We start from the raw sequence: 16,602 nt of genomic DNA, 5'->3' as shown, positions 1-16,602 counted from the left end.
GCAGGTCAAACAATACACAGCGTTTCAGCTGGACCAGAACAGCATCTGCCTGGGAGACTGTGCGTGCCAATGAACTGCGACTAACAGGACACTGCAGGGACAGCAACTGAGCAGTCAGATAGCTTCTACAGTGGAAAAACATATGTTGAAACGCATTTAGGTACAGTCAGATTTTAACACGGCTTGGCAATTAATGGTGACTTTTAAAGCCAGGCTGGCTGCGTGTGATTAATTCTAGGCAGCTCCTAGCACTATTAGTCACTGGGCAACATACCAAAGAATAATCTTCACAGTTTATACCACGGCGTTCATGGCAGGTCCAAAACCATCGATAGAGAGAAAGCATTGTTTAGAGTTGAGCAAAAGGCGGTAGAAATCACTCAAGTGAGGCCCCACATGCAATTTCAGGTTTTGACCCCACATTTTGGTAAGGGTGTTAGGAATTACCTCCAGATCCCCCTTCGTGATGGATTCTTCCTCCACACGGAACTGCAAATCCTCCACTTTCCTGGGGAGGGGAGGAGAGACAAATAGCAATCGGTAACACTCAGATCAGTATCCCATTCCTAAGCAGCCATTGCACATGGGCCTCCCCCTGCACAACCAAAGTCTGAGAGGAGACAAATACAGTCAACATTTGTATACAAAGAGCTCAGCAGAAGCTAAACAGGAATCATGGAATGGTTTGGGTGGGAAGGGACCTTCAGGGCCACCCAGTGCCACCCCCTGCCCTGGGCAGGGACACCTCCCACCAGCCCAGGTTGCTCCAAGCCCCGTCCAACCTGGCCTTGAACCCCTCCAGGGATGGGGCAGCCACAGCTTCTCTGGGCACCCTGGGCCAGGGGCTCACCACCCTCACAGCCAAGAATTTCTTCACAATATCTCATCTAAATCTCCCCTCTTCCAGTTTAAAACTGTTCCCCCTCATCCTATTACTCCGCTCCCTGATCAAGAGTCCCTCCCCAAATTGTCTTGTTCCCCATGGAGCAAGACAGCTAATAAGGAAGTTTTCCACATCACAAACATTTGTCTTCATGCAAAGTCCACGCTCACAGATGTGCTGCTTCTGCTGCACCACCTCTCAGCAAGCACAACTGCTCTTCACCCACACTGGGATCCTGAAAACATGAAAGCCACAACCAGGTTCCGCTGGTTTTTTGTTCTGTTATCCTGCAGCTGAGCACTGGGCAATTCCTGTGCCGAACACACAGGGTCCATACAAATATTCCATGGGAATCGGAGCCTCTGCCTTCTTGGCAGAGGATGGGAAATGGTTAATGGTTCCACAACACGGAAATGGTGAGCTACCCTGGCTAAAAAGCCTTCACCAGAGATTGTACAGGCCAGTCATGCATAAATGCACATAAAACCACACACACAAACGCAGACATGCCTAGGACCCTCTTTTGCAAAGTCTGAAGAGCAAAACCAGTAACGATAACCAAATAATCCAACCTTCTGCTAAACTCACTCCTCTTTGTTCTCTTTACTGATTTAAAAATAAGGCAATATTGAGGATGTTGAGCTGGTAGCCAGATGTAAGGACTCTGATTCCATTACAGATAAAAATAGCTGAGAGTGTACATATCTAACTTCATAAACAAGCTTCCTTGTCTAAAGCTCCTCTAATTAGAGGAGGCATCTGTTGATATTTAGGAAAGAACTCAGCTGTCTTGGGTTAAAGGGCCTCCTGGAGCTGGGAAAGTGAGCTGCCTACCAGGGGAACAGAGAGACTTGTGCACGAAAGAACAATTCATCCTCAGGAGGGGCATCATTCAATTGAAACCAACGCTGTTTTCAGTTACTTAATACACAGAAATGTCTTTCTATTCCCACTGAAAAATTTAATTATATATGCGGAGCAACTGGACTCCAAGAATGACAAGTAGATCTTCACTCTTATCCAGAGAGGAAAGGTATGCATCTTCACATGTACATGGATGGGGCCTCTGGGATGTGGGGAGATGATGAATCCCACTACGGTAAGGCTGTACTCCAGTTTGATTTCCCTTCCACAGAAGGAACGTCCTTAAGATCAGCACATCACAAATAGAGGGGAAAGAAGTGGTTTTTAGCAAAGCCGGGTTGTAGAGAAAGGTTAGGGCCCTGGGATGGCCCAGCCCGCACGGGTCTGTTTATTATCCGCTACTGCTATTTTAATACTGTATCCTTAGCCAAGAACACCTGAAGGCAAGGCTTTGTCACCGTCCACACCCTTGCCATGAGTTAAATCCACCTTTACTGAGTAGTTCCGTTTTACACAGCGACACGGCTGAGTTTGGTCAGGGTATCAAATCTCAGAGTAACTGATGTTACTGGAGCCCTTCGTTCCTTCAGGCAAATAATGCTGCTTTTCCCTGCTTTGTGTCGGGAACCAAACAGGGAAGATGGCTGAAAACCCTCCCTAACTTCACTGCCCAGCTGGAGACCAAGACTATTTGGCCTTCTACTGGCAGTGGTAGATCAACTGTTGGCCACCATTGTATCGTCAATGCAACATTTGCCATGGTCAGATGCTGTCGGACCTGCAAATAGCCTGTCAAATATTTATCAGGGTCACCACAGAAGTGCCAGAACTTATAGCCTTGATCAGGAATGGAAGCTGATGGTGGTTTTGTTGTTTTTTGGTGGTGGTGATTTGTTTTTTTTTTCCCCCCTTAAAGAGCGCTACACGCATTTGGCAGGAAAGCACATCAAATCATGAAACTCCTTTCGTCAACAAGACAGAGCTGCCCCTAGCCCAGGTGGGACCTGCCCTGGCTGGACGTTTGTCTTCTGCCTTCCAATTGCATTGCAACGGCTGGGCAGGATCAACTGAGCATATTCAAAAAACCCGAGACTGCTCACGTCACAAAAACAATCTCACTGCAACGCCACCAAATGCCACAGCATCGAATCTCCTCTAAGAGCCATAAGACACAGGAGCGCACAAGACTAACTGGAAATACTTCACTGCTCAGTTGTGATTAGCAGCAGTTCGTCAGCAAACAGGGGCAGTCACAGTACTGGATGCCCAACCCTAGACAAATCACAGCAGACATGTAACTGCAGCAAAATTGTTCTAAACTTCCCGTTACCTGAAGCGGCACGCCCCTTCCCCACTTGCAGACAGACCACAGTGGCCAGGACAGCGAGACACAGAATATTTGAAGAACTGGAAGACATCCAAAGATGACTTTTCCCAGTCACTTTCTTCTCCTTAGAGCCAATGAACAACGTTCTTGGGTAAGAGCCTCATCTCCCCCACGACTTCATCTCCTCCACACCCATCCACTCCTGCTTTACCTCTTCTCCTCTTCCAGCTGGTTCAACAGCTCAATCTTCTCCTTCTGCATCCCATCCACCAGGGCTCGTGCTCGCTGGAGGTTTCCTTCTGCCTCTGTGACGTACTGCAGCATAAAAAGAGCCCGAGCCACAAAAGTTAACAATGTCTGAAGTACAGGGCTGTTTAAAAAAAGGATCAGAACAAGGGAACAGAAGGTTTTGATGATCTGTTTCAGAGGATGCTATGGTAAAAAGGTAGATTTTCCAAAGAGCCCAATACGTAGGTATCAAAAAGAAAAAAAAATTGCTCAATCTCCAGCAGATTAAAATTTGATCCATGCTTTAGTGCCTCTCTGACATGAACCCTTTGGAGAACCCAGGTCTGATTAAGAGTTAAGAACTTGAAGCCTGAATGGTTTTGAAAATCTGGTCTGGGGTTACCAGGTGCAATTCCGCCCTGGGCGTGAAGCAAGAGAGGTATTTCAGACTTGCGTTAATTCATTTGTTACTGGTAATTACTGGGAAATACCATACACAAGGAAGATGTCAGCTTGCAGTTGATTTGCCAATTTTTCCTGCATTTCTGACAGGCAGGTGTGACCCACCACACGAAGATATACAGTGCCATCCCTGCTCCCTAGTAGCTGACTGGGGCTTATAAACATGAGCAAGGAATTTAGGGCAAGAATAGTCATTGAAGAGCCACATATTGATGAACAGGAAACACATATCTCCTTTCTTTAAACACCCAAGTGCATAAAATATCATTTGCATAAATGCTTGTGCAAAAAAAACCCTAATGTGATCAGCCTGTTTTCTTTACAGATCTGACTGCATTAATGGGATCAAGAAATCCTCTGGCAGGAAAGCAGTGACACACAAACTGAGCTGATGTTCTCAGCAGTGTCCGATAGCATCAGAAAACCTCACTGCAATGCAGTCACAGCCGAGGCCAGACTAGGTGGCCAAGGGGAACAAGTTTGCCCTCCACTTGCATTTCAGCATTCAAATGTATTGATCCACCAGACACAAACTATGGGCTGCTCTTTTTCTGGCACAGCACTTTTTAAGCTCCTGGCTTGGGGCAGAGCGAGCACACGTTCCACTGGCAGGAGCGGGAAGACACTCAGCTTAAACCCACCACGCAGGAAGCTATCTCCACATGAAAGACAGAAATTCAGAGCCCCAGTTTCACATCAGGTAGCTAAACACAGGTAATGTTATTATGATCTGAAACTTTCAGAGGATGACAGATATCTGCGTGCTGGCAATAAAGCCACACCACCTCCTACCTGCTCGTGTTGGGCCTTCATGATGGCAATCTCTTTCTCCACCTCACAGATGTGGCTGGTGGCTTTGGCAACCTCAGCCCTCTCCAGGTCACGCTCTGCCAGTAGCTGTTCAATGTGCTGCTGCTTCTCCTTCAGTGCCTCCTGGAGAGCAGTGGTGCCAGAGATTTTTCGGGCATATCGAGAAGAGGTCTCTGTCAGCTGGAAAAAGAGTTAAAGAGAGACGGGGGTAAAGCTATGTCCTTCCCAGTCTAGAGCAGCTTAAAGTCCCCTGTAAAATCCGGAATGCAGCTCACCTACTGATCCTAGAATGGTTAGAGCTGGAAGGGGCCTTAAAGGCCACCCAGTGGCACCCCCTGCCCTGGGCAGGGACACCTCCCACCAGCCCAGGTTGCTCCAAGCCCCGTCCAACCTGGCCTTGAACCCCTCCAGGGATGGGGCAGCCACAGCTTCTCTGGGCACCCTGGGCCAGGGGCTCACCACCCTCACACCAAAGAATTTCTGCCGGAGATCTAGTCTAAATCTCCCTGCGTCATTTATTAGGCTATACAGAGCTGCAGTTCCAGCTCTGGACCCTACAGGTGGGGTTAATAAGTCTACAAAACACCTGGACACTGCTTGCAAGCTCAATAGCTCTCCTATGCTGCAATGAAAGGACCATTTCCCAAAGGACAGGACATGGGGTGGGAACTGGGTCAGGAAAGACTATCATGTATTGTATCATCTGCCTTCATAAATATACTTTATCGATGACCTGCAGTGGTGCAGTCCCAAACAATGAGCTCAGCTAGGAGGACTGATCTCAGCTGGAGACTGGTATGGGCTAGTTGGATCCTCTCCCAGTGACGGATACTGCACTCTCGTCCCCAGCCAAGACGACTGCAGGTGCTATGCAGCACACACTACGGCAGTCAGAGCCCTGAATAACGTTGCTGCCTGCTCTGGTGTCCACCTTCTTGAGTACCTTCCAAAGCACATGGCATGTGATCCAGGACAGTGTCACCCCTCCACAGTAAAACACAGTCATTGCAGGAGCTTCCTCATAGCTGCTCAACACAGCAGCACACTGCTACACAACCACATGCGACAAGAAACAACGGCATTTTTCTTCAGGGATCCTACATAAAGCCTGATCTGACAGTGGAGCTGAGATTCGTCCCATTGCAAATAACAGTTTGGGTTATTTAATGGTCACAAACACTCAGTGTTTCCTACAACTCTTGTGTCCATGGGGGAGTCCTGTTTGTAAGGTGGGTAACAGAATTCCACACTGCACTCCCCTCATCTCACTGACGGTGAAGGAGCAGCTGCTGAAACAGAACGCCAACCCTCCTACTTCCTAGAGCTGGGTCACGGCAGACATGGACCGAGGCTGCAGAGTCTGCAGAAAGAGCCACTTACCAGCCCGCTGCGGCTGGGCCTGCCCCCGACAGACGATGCCACAGAGCTGACAGAGCTGATGGAGGAGCTGCTGGGGCTGTGGGTTAAGGCAGACACTCCCATGGCCATTCGTTTGCTCTTCTTTGCTTTGGCGGGGCTGGTTGACGGGAATCCGATCCGGATCACCTTGTGGATGGGAGCAAAGAGGCCAAACTTGGGAGGGCACTGAAAATACCTGTAATACAGCAGATGCACCAAGTCAGAAGCAGTAGAGCATCCATCTCGCCCAAGCCTCGCAGAATTGCATTGCCAAGCAATATGCGATCCCGGCCCTCAGCCCATCTCTTGGTGCTTTGCTGTGACACTGCTCCCCGCATACAAGCGCTTGGATTATCCTCCTTTCCTGCCTCTTGAGAGTAGTGGTAATCCCCACGTTTTCACTTGTGGTACTTATGCGGGGAAATCCGAGATGATTGCCACGTACTAGTTGCTGCACACTTTGATGAGATGCCAGGAAAGACCCATCTGGTGATGTGGACAGCACAAAGATCCCAGTGCATAAACACTGCGAGAGCACACGCTCTCCTTCCTTACACCAACAAACCGACCTTCCCAAAACCCGCATGTATTCTCTATCCTGCTTTGCAAGAAAGTCACAGAGCAAAGTGTGTTGAGTAAAAAGGTCTGTGTAACGCAGTTCTGTATAAATGTTCCTCCCAAAACAGAAGGGGAAGATGGCAGCTCCTAACTTTGAAGCTAAAAATGCCACTACAGCAAACTCCAGTGTGTGCCATCTCCTCTGTGCGGCAGAGAAACTGGTTCACAAACTTAGAAAGAAGCAAGCATAAAAAAAGGGACGATCAGATAATTGCGATGCAAGCTCTTTTCCACAATTGCAGTGAGCCTGATGATTATATCTCTCTGGAGCCCTCTTTCAAAACACAAATGAGCCAAAACCCACAGTGTCAAACCTTGGAAACTCCTTCAGAGCTTGGGCCGACCAGCTCAAGGCAGGGTTTATCTCCTGCTGGCCAGCTGCACTGCAGCAAGTAAAACCAGATCATCTCTAGGCGTCGCATCCCCTCGTTTCAAGGGAGGGGTCAATAGAAGGCTGCCTCCATCAGGAGTTCTTTCTCAAAGGCTTCACAGCAAGGTTAGGGGAAAATACTGGGCCATATAATAGTCTGTCTTATGTTAACACAAAAACCAGGTCCTTATGAATAAATAACACAAACCCAGCTTTGCTAGCACAGGCCCCTCCAGCTGTGAGCAGCTGCTTCCCCAATCCCCTTTTATTTTTGGGTGCTGGCAGCCACACGGCTGTGTCACAGGCAGATCTCTGTGTACTTGGGAGGCCAGAGAACAGCCTGATCTCCAGCCAGATGAGAAAGTGATTCGTTTCAAACATCTGCTCAAGACCAATTTTTTTTTTTTATAACAGTCTTTAAGAAAACAAACCCAAACCCTCTACAATCCAAAGTCACTTCGCCCCCTCTGCTTGCTGTTAGCACAGGCTCTCGGGTTTGGAAAGCCATACCGCAGGTTGACCTTGCTACGGAACAGGGACCCAAGGAAGAAAGCCTGACCTCTTGCAAACCAGCCAAAACCCTGCTCAGCATCGTATCCTCAAACTGAAGAAGGCACAGCCCCTTCCTCAGGTGGGAGCACAGACTGGTACTTGTGGTGGTACAATGCCAAAATCCCTCAAAAGCCCCCTGGCATCTCTTCGCAAGTCCAGACTTGCATCACGCTACATCTGCTCATTTTCTTTCATTCCAGACTGGAAGCGGTTGCAATTAACTTTTACAGTTCAGAAGCAGGAATTGGGTCCAGAACACTTGGCAGCAAAGGAAAAAAAAAAATATATAAATCTGCTTGAAAACCAAGAGCTGCTCTCACTGAGTGCTAAGGAGCTCTGTACCCACATTACAGCAACGAAACAGGGAAGGAAAAGTGGCATTGTGATGGCAACGCAAGCTGCAGGTGGGAAACCGCACAGGACATTTTGAAATAGACGAAAACCCCCAAATCTTCAGTGTCCAAGGCCTGTAGCTCACGTGTTTTAGACTATGCGAAAGCAAACGCATGAATAGTTTAGTGGGCAAAGATTCCCGTAGGAACAGAGGCAGAGAAGGAAGAACAGTAAATACGCAAGTAAAAGTTAATATACCAGAAATGAGTAAGTGGAACTTGTTTGGCTTTGGGGATAGGAAACCAAAAAACCACACCAGCATCTCTCTAGTCTCCTACGCAGACAGGAAAGCAGATGCAACAAACCCCAGTGTCTCAGCAGCACCCATTTGATGTAGGGAGAGGGGATCACTACCACGAAATCCTTCTCTCGGGCACTGCTACTGAACCACAGCCTGCAGGCAGTCTCCACCACAAGCTGCTCAGAAAATCCTGGCCCTTCACCCTTCCCTTGATGCACAACCAGACCTGGATGCTCGTCCTGAACCTGCAGGAGAATCACAGCGACCCTCCTCAAATTTCAGGTGATTCATCACTGACTCAGCTGGAGAACTTCCAGCAGCAGAGATGGTGACAGAGTCCTTTGCTCGCTCATTTGCCCATGTGTTTGCTCTCCTACTTCCACCAACCTCTGCTGTCTCGGTTTGCTGATTTGGACCTGACTCTCCTGCTGTGGCAGACGGCTACTGCAGCAGCAAGCACTGGTCTCAGGCAGCCAGGCGAGGGATGCTCACTAGATGGCAACCACCACCAAAGCAGAGAGACTCCTAAGCCCTGGGCTCTCTGCCCAAGCTGATAACAGGGCCAACTGCAGGGTCCTGCACGTGGGTCGGGGCAATCCCCGGCACAAATCCAGGCTGGGCAGACAACGGATTGAGAGCAGCCCTGAGGAGAACTTCGGGATGTTGGTTGATGAGAAGCTCAACACGAGACAGTGATGTGCACAGGCAGCCCAGAAAGCCACCTGCATCCTGGGCTGCATCCCCAGCAGCGTGGGCAGGGGGGCGAGGGGGGGATTCTGCCCCTCTGCTCCGCTCTGTGAGACCCCCCTGCAGTGCTGCCTCCAGCGCTGGGGCACCAACAGGAGAAGGACACGGAGCTGTTGGAGCGGGGCCGGAGGACAGGCTGAGAGAGCTGGGGGGGTTCAGCCTGGGGAAGAGAAGGCTCCACGGAGACCTTCCAGCCCCTTCTAGTCCCTAAAGGGGCTCCAGGAAAGCTGGGGAGGGACTCTGGAGCAGGGAGTGTAATGATAGGATGAGGGGTAACGGTTTCAAACTGAAAGAGGGGAGATTGAGATGAGATCTGAGGAAGGAATTCTTCACTCTGAGGGCGGTGAGCCCCTGGCCCAGGGTGCCCAGAGAAGCTGTGGCTGCCCCATCCCTGGAGGGGTTCGAGGCCAGGTTGGACGGGGCTTGGAGCAACCTGGGCTGGTGGGAGATGTCCCTGCCCAGGGCAGGGGGGTTGGAACTAGATGATCCTTCAAGGTCCCTTCCAACCCAAACCATTCTATAATTCTGGCAGGACAAGCTCAGGGCAGCATCAGGAAGCCCACGCGGCAGTGGCAGACTCGGGGAAGACTGTCTGAGGGGTGTCTGCATGCACCGAGGGAATCAGTTTTACTATGTTGGCTTCTCCTCCAAAACCCTGCTGTTGAAATCAGCACATGCTATAAGAAAATCAGAAGACTGGATGAAGGCTCAAAGGACGAACAGGGACAATGTTGCAAACCTGCATCCAGATCCTTGGTGGACAGTGAGCCCACGCATATCACTGCTTTAGTGGCAAGTATCTGTTATTGCTAGAAGATTTGCAAAATCAGCCTGGATGCAAAAGGCAGGGATGTCTTACAGACTTCCCTCAATTTCCCCTGTTTAATCCAAAACTCTTAATTCGCTCCTGCTCCCCAATCCCTACGGTGGGCCTCAATTTTTCCTGCTCTTGATAAAACGTGAAACAAAAGAGAAGCCTTGCAGACAGGGCACATACCATAACAACTTCAGCCAAGATGCAGCAGTTTCAGAAGATAAATGACTTCCAAAAAGTTGGATTTTCAAAACACAGCAACAGAGGTGTGAGGACGAGAGGCAGAGTGTGCACCCTTTCACTCACATCTGCCTTCCACACGCACAGAGACAGTAACTCATTTCTGAGCACCCTGAAGATTAGGCTTAGAGATAACTTACAGTGTATGATAAGGAAAGCAGGGGCTTGGATTCTCTCCATGAATTATTATTATTCTCTACCATCCCAGTTCTTTTCTTTTGAGAAGGCTGGAACTCATCCACCTGCTGCCAATCATTTCCTACTTTCTTGTCCTGACATTGAACAAGGCAGTGTTTCTCTTATTTTAAATGAAAACACATGGCTACTGACCTAACACAAGAAATATTTATTACACAACCTGAGATCTAACAAGGGAGGAACTCTCAGCTCTTCAGTTTCAAAGCTAAGTCTCACCTCTAATGCAAGATTCCCTTAAGAAGCTCCAAGAAATCAACAGTATTTCCCACTGAAGGAACTTGTGAAGGACACGGAATCAGTTCCACCTGTATTTGAAGCAGGGTCAAAGTGCTGCTGTATAATTCAGATTTGAACATCCCCAAGCTCACGATCTGAGGCTGGGGGTCATTCCCTTCTCTAACATCCACATGAACAGAAACAGTTTCCCAGCAAGCCTGCGAGATGTCCCTGCCTAGTTTTATGGACACTAATAAGGGCTTTTTTTTTAAAAAGAAAACAGTGGAGGTGCCTATGCGGTCAGAGGTGGTACGATCAATCAGCAGACAGCTGTCATACTACAGAATTAGTACAAGGACAGACAATGACCACCAGTTGTTCTTTCAGATCTCTGGAAATCTGTTCCCAAAAAGAACAGAACAAGCAACATTAAACTGAGGGGAAAAAAGAGAGTCAAATCTTTATCTTCTATAGTGCTGACAGGGTGAATTAGAGCACAAACAGCAAGTTTATGAAGGGAATGTATAGTAGAAAGCAGAGGTAATACAATCACAGAATCGATTTTAGCAAAAACTAAGTCCCACCATAAGTTATCTTCTCTCCCTACTCTCTCCTGTTTCCTGAAATCACTCAGGTTGCTTCTTTATAGACCTTATCTGATCCTGCTTTAAAATGCTCCAGTGATGAGGTTTCTATTGATCTTCCTGCAAAGGTAGCCCAAAGCTTAAGCAACTCCAAACTGGACTCTTCCTCCCAAGACACAACATCCAACCAAACACAGCCACACGCAGCCCTGAGTCCTCCCCCCAGGTCCATTTGGCCCTCGGCCACCCTAGGAGGTGTGTAGGGCCCTACGTGCCCCAGGCCTGGTTTGAGAGCACACAGTACCTTGTGCCAGCAACAGCCCCATCGTTCTTCCCCAGGGGTTCATCCAGCTCCACTCCACACCACTCTCCTTTGGCAAAATCCGTCTCTCCCACGTAGCGCACAACTCCTGTCTTTGTCCCACCAACCTGTAGGAGACAAGATGGGAGGATTAGAGACAGCAGCACCGGCACTGCCACAAGGGGACTGCAGCTGGGACGGCCATGGGGGGGGGGGGAGAAGAAAAAGAGACATCAGTATTTTCTGTTTCAGATCTGATGAAACCAGAACAGATCATATTCGTATCAATTTCTCCTAATACTAAAGATGTCTCTCCAATAACTACAAGCAAGTTGACAAACTCACGCTTTTGGACCTGCCTGCCTGGAAGATGTCAGAACAAATATAATGAAAACGTATTTCAAGGTGTCAACTAATTGCACAGTTACTTGTGAGGCCATGAAGCAGTTTAAGTCCTCCAAGCGCAGCTTAGACCTGCCTTCTGTGAAGAGCCAAGATCTGCACTAATGTGGATCCTGTCCTGTGCGCTTTCAGATGGGGGCTGAGCAATACCGGGACAGAACACCAAAGGGACGAGCTGAGCCAGGAAGGCACTCATCACTCTTCAGCCTGTCCCCACGCAGGCCTTGCTAGGATGTAGCGAACAGCCCTCCTAACAAATCTCTCAAAATAGAGGCGTTGTGTACAGGAAAAAACCAAACCCTTCACTTTTACCTGCACATCCTACACCAATTCACAGCGCTAACGAGCTGCACGGGAAAGTGCCTCGTCTCACTGCTAGGCTTCCACTAGCACAGATATTTTTTTTTTCCCCCTCCACGGAGAAATAAGAATAAATCACACCTTTTGCTCCGTGTGTCCACTTAAAGCTTTCAGCGTGCTGAGCAGACTCTAGGAGAGCACACGTCAGGAATGTCTGAGGCTGTGTTTTGATCACTGCCATGAGAGCACAATTCACCGAGCGGCAGCTGCCTCTGCGCTAACAGCTCCTACTGGGATACTTGTGCTGAGAAAGGAAAGATGGAAAAGTAGGAGGGTGGTTCTAAGGGTTCACACCTTCAATGAAATCAGCATACGATTTAAACCTTTCTTAGCCTATCTCTGCTAAAGCCTAGGTTCAAGGAAGAAAGCTTAAAAAATACGTTTAAAATTAATTTTGCAGCTTTATCTTGAATGACTTGTGGTTATTAATCTTCTTAATATTAGATATTACATAAACGTGTATCAACAGAGTAATATTCTCCTACAGAACCAGTGATAATTGAATGCAGAAATCTCCAGTTTTGTGTATTCCAGGGTAGGGATGTTACAGATTTGTGAATTCCGAGTCCCTAAAAATTCTTAAAATTGCTTATCCAAAGGAGAAAGTTTTCCCAGCCTAAAAATAACTAAAATGGAGCAGAGAATACAGCTCTGGGTCCTGCCTCGAGCCCTGGGAGGCTGCGCTGCAAAATGCAGCTTGAGTTACTCTTCCATGATTTCTCTCGCTTAGGGACTCAAAGTGCTGCTAATGGAAAACCCTTTGTTGATGTCGTTCTCTTTGCTATAGGAAGGAGGAAAATATTTTCCAGCAGGAAAAGTCTCACAGGAAAGCTTTCTGGTCCTACACTGCACCCAGGAGTAAAAAGATAATTCAGTTTCCATATGAGGTACTTGGCATGTTACAGATTTGAACGGTTGCAGTAAAATTCTTTACCTATCACTCACAGTCAGATGGTAGTGCCCTTTTTGATTTATTTCATTTTGTACAGATTTAGTCTCTTAATATTAATGCAGTGATTTAATGCCATTCTAATATATTTCTTTAGCTGCAAGTTGAACTCAATATAGGTGTAATTCATCTTAACATCATTTATAGGACCTTATCATTGCTGGTAAGCTACCTCCATTTTATTTTTATTGCATTTTAATTACAGATATCGAGTCACATTTCCTTTACCAAGCCACCTGATCCTCCAACCCCACGGGGCCTCATGTAAACACCTTAAAAACCTGATGCGCTCCCTCCATCAGCGTGACTCTTTCTGTGCTGTTCTGGGGCCTCTACAGAGGATCACACGAAGAGGATCAGTCCCCTGCCCACACGAACACCGCTCACTTGCATCCCCATAGATATTACTTATTTTCAGAAAGCTGTTTCCAAACAGGAGAAGAAATAACTAGCCCTATTGACTTAATATATGCATATCTAATTGCACCGATACCCGAACTGCTCGGTCAGAGAGCAGGTCACGCTCCTACCCAAGAGCTGTACATCAGTGAAGATGCCGAGTGCAGATCAGGCCTAACGCTTCCCCAAAAGGCAATATGATTCTCTGCTTCCGAAGCAACGTATTTTATTTTCTCTTTCAAGCATTAATTATTCTGCCATCTTTTCTAGAAGATACACCCTTGCCATACAGCATTCTCTTCTCCCCAGGGCAGAACGGACACATCTGCTCCCTGCCAGCCCGGGCTGCCCGCATCCCGACAGGGCTGGCAGTACCATCAGAGCCAATATCGGGCTGTCACACTCACATACCAGCGCTCGGCCCTCTTGTTGAGCTTCCCATCCCTTGGCAGGCACAGAGAAGCTCTTATGGATGGAGAGCCTAGAAAATTCATCCGAGTCAGACATGCAGATTTATTCAGCCCTGATAATCTGCTAATGCTACTAAAATAAATAATGCGTTTTGGAGAAAGCCAGCTGGCAGGTCGCATCGGTGCATGAAACAGCCTCATCGAAATAGAAGTGTTTGTTTCTATCAGACCCTTCAATAAATCAGAGGTATCACCTCGGAACGACAAAAGGCAGCTTGTGAAAGCCAGGGAGCGCAGCAATTGCATAGAATAACTCACGGTAGCTCCCAGCCGCCTCTCCTGCCCATGCCTCGCTTTGATACCACGCTCCACAACCTGGGCACAAAGGGCAGCTGGGCACGGATGGCTCCTACCGCACTAACGTGGCTGCCATCGTCACACTAGCCACCAGAGGATTTCTATCCCATGAGCATCTCGGCCTGCTGTTACCACCGGTGCCACCCTGAGCCACGAGTTTCTCTATGGAGGACCATCTGCATCTCTCAGCCTGGCGCAGTGACCAGAGCCACAATCACACCTTCCACTTGCCGAGTGTCTGGAGTTAAGCAAAGACAAACTGGACAGGGAAGCCCTCCCTTCGCTAAAGCACAGGACAGCACAGAGTTAAGGAGGCTGCTGACGAGCTCAGCTACACCCCAGCAGTTCAGAAACACCACAGCTTCTAGAATTGGCAAGTTTCATTCAAAAATAAACAAGACTCGCAAAGCTTTTCTGAGAAGCCTTTAATAGTTACTTTACCAAAACTATTACTGAGATTATTCATAGCCAAGAGAATGGGATTTTACCAAGTGTAAAGTGTCTTGTTTTTATTTGTAGTTGGTTTTTTGGGGAAAAAAAACCAAACCAAACTGCAGCAAAAAATAGCTCTTTCTTGAAGCTCCAAAAAATGGAAACAGTATTGACATAATGATATAAGCTTTTTGTTTTGGAGGGTATTTTGACCAGCCTCAACATTCCAAGTTCATCTCCTTCAGGTACAAACACTTACGATTAACTTTAAACAAACTCATGGTGGTCCAGCCTCTCCAGCTGGATTCAGGCAGCCTCAGAGCCACATGCTTCCGATCTCTTGGAAAGTTCAGCTCCAGACTCAAGTTCTCTGCCTCGGCTCCGATGCCCTTTTCATGCCTTTGACTAAAGACCATCTTCCTGACCTGGCCTTCCCTCAACGAACAATCTCCAACAGTCTCAAGAGACATTCTTGGGCTTGACCTTCACACCAAAGTGAAGCCAGGAATACTTTAAAGGTCTGTGTCCTGGCCAGTGAGTCAGAGAAGCAACATGCACTCGTAGGACATCCATGTGCCTTCCCTGCTAACTGCAGTATCACTGACATCATGTTTTACTATGGTTTCCTCATCAAAACGACAAAATTGGATTCAGACCAGTATCCCAGGGCTGAAAAGACAATGATGCTAATCCTTCCAGACATGGTCTTCATCAGAGCTGCTAATATATCATTTAAACAGTTTACCAAACTAGCACCAGGCCATATTCTCAATCCGGTTGCCGCAAGTCTGACTCCCTCCAGCCTGCGTTTGCTCTTTTTCCCTTACGCCCTCCCTCCTTGGCCCACAGCAGTTTCTTGCTCTCAGCAAGAACATCCTAAAAGCTGCCCTCAACCCAGGGCATGTGGGCAACACGCTGCTTGCAATACGCTCCCACGCTGCTCCGGGAGAAAAGAAGAACGAACTTCTAAGCGTCATTCAGGCCAACAGGGACTGTTGCCCACGATGTCATACACCGTTCAGGGGTCAGCAGTGGCTGCAGATCCCTGCTTTAGTCTATCCCCAGGCACAAGCCACAGAGACGATGCTGTGCCGTCTGCTGAACAGTCTAATTTAGCCATCTAAATTTATTTTCTCAGCTGCTTTCCAAAGCATTTCCACAAGACTGTGCTGCTGACCAGAGGGTGGAGGTGGGAACAGTGACTGCCCAGGCGCAGGACACTGCCATGCCTCCTCTGCAGGGCTCCCCGTCTCATGCTGGGTCCTGCCGGAGCCGGGAAACTCCTACTGCTCGCCCGTGGGAGAGAAAGGAGGAGCCGGTGGGGAAAGCGCAGACACGGACACGTTCTTTAGAAGTAGTTGAAGGTCCTCAGAGTAACGTGCAGCACAAAAGCTTACTCTACACTGTTAATGTAACAAGTAATTCTTGTTACAAGAAGCTCCGAATTCTTTTTATTTCTAACAAGAAATAGGAGCTTACCTTCATTGGACAAGTGCTGCCTGCTCCAGTTTGAGCTGCAGGCTGTAGCCAGCACGTAAACTGAAGTCGCATCCTTTCCCTTGGGGGAAAAGACGGTGAGGTTTTTTCCCCCCCAAGCTCATCTGCCCAGACAAGCAGCGTATTTCTACTGGAGCTGAGCGGGGTAGAAGCTGTGTTTCCCCACTGCACGTGATTTAGCCCACGTGCTCTTCCCAGCACCGACAGGATTTGGCTCTTCCAAGCCTTGATGGAGCAGATTATCGTACAAGAGTTGATTTACAGAGGGTGCTTTATGCAGCAGCATGGACGTCTGGGTCCAGCCATTACAGCTCACGTGAAATGACGATCTGTAAGTACAAGGGGGTAAACGCGCGTACCCAAGGGAAGGGCCTGCCATCGCGTGCTGGGGCTGTGTCCCAGCTGACAGCAAGCTGGTGGTAAGGTGGAGATCTGGACTGCGGTCAGGTTTGTCTGTAAATACAACGTATTTCAGGTGGCACCCGACCATCAGCAGTTTCATCTCAGTGTGCCATCTGTGAATGCCAGAACTGGCTTTTAGGGCGACGGG

At 48.3% G+C, this 16,602-nt stretch overlaps 1 protein-coding gene across 3 annotated transcripts in view; it reads right to left on the bottom strand.

Annotated features, from left to right (window-relative positions):
- Positions 1-16,602, bottom strand: part of CLIP2 (CAP-Gly domain containing linker protein 2) — an 82,496-nt gene that overhangs the window by 21,889 nt on the left and 44,005 nt on the right. For all 3 annotated transcript variants that reach the window (XR_008467797.1, XM_054209740.1, XM_054209741.1), the window contains exons 4-8: positions 11,250-11,374; positions 5,955-6,168; positions 4,557-4,754; positions 3,286-3,389; positions 448-508 (exon numbers count right to left, since the gene is read on the bottom strand). Coding sequence is in view for 2 of the 3 variants with exons in the window: in XM_054209740.1 (XP_054065715.1) it covers positions 448-508; positions 3,286-3,389; positions 4,557-4,754; positions 5,955-6,168; positions 11,250-11,374 (702 nt within the window). In the remaining variant the exon portion in view is untranslated. The remainder of the gene's footprint in view (positions 1-447; positions 509-3,285; positions 3,390-4,556; positions 4,755-5,954; positions 6,169-11,249; positions 11,375-16,602) is intronic.

This window comes from Rissa tridactyla, chromosome 7 (assembly GCF_028500815.1).
Source record: "Rissa tridactyla isolate bRisTri1 chromosome 7, bRisTri1.patW.cur.20221130, whole genome shotgun sequence".
Lineage (NCBI taxonomy): Eukaryota > Metazoa > Chordata > Aves > Charadriiformes > Laridae > Rissa > Rissa tridactyla.
The sequence above is the reverse complement of the archived record's forward strand: the minus strand, read 5'-3'. Positions and strand labels throughout refer to the sequence as shown.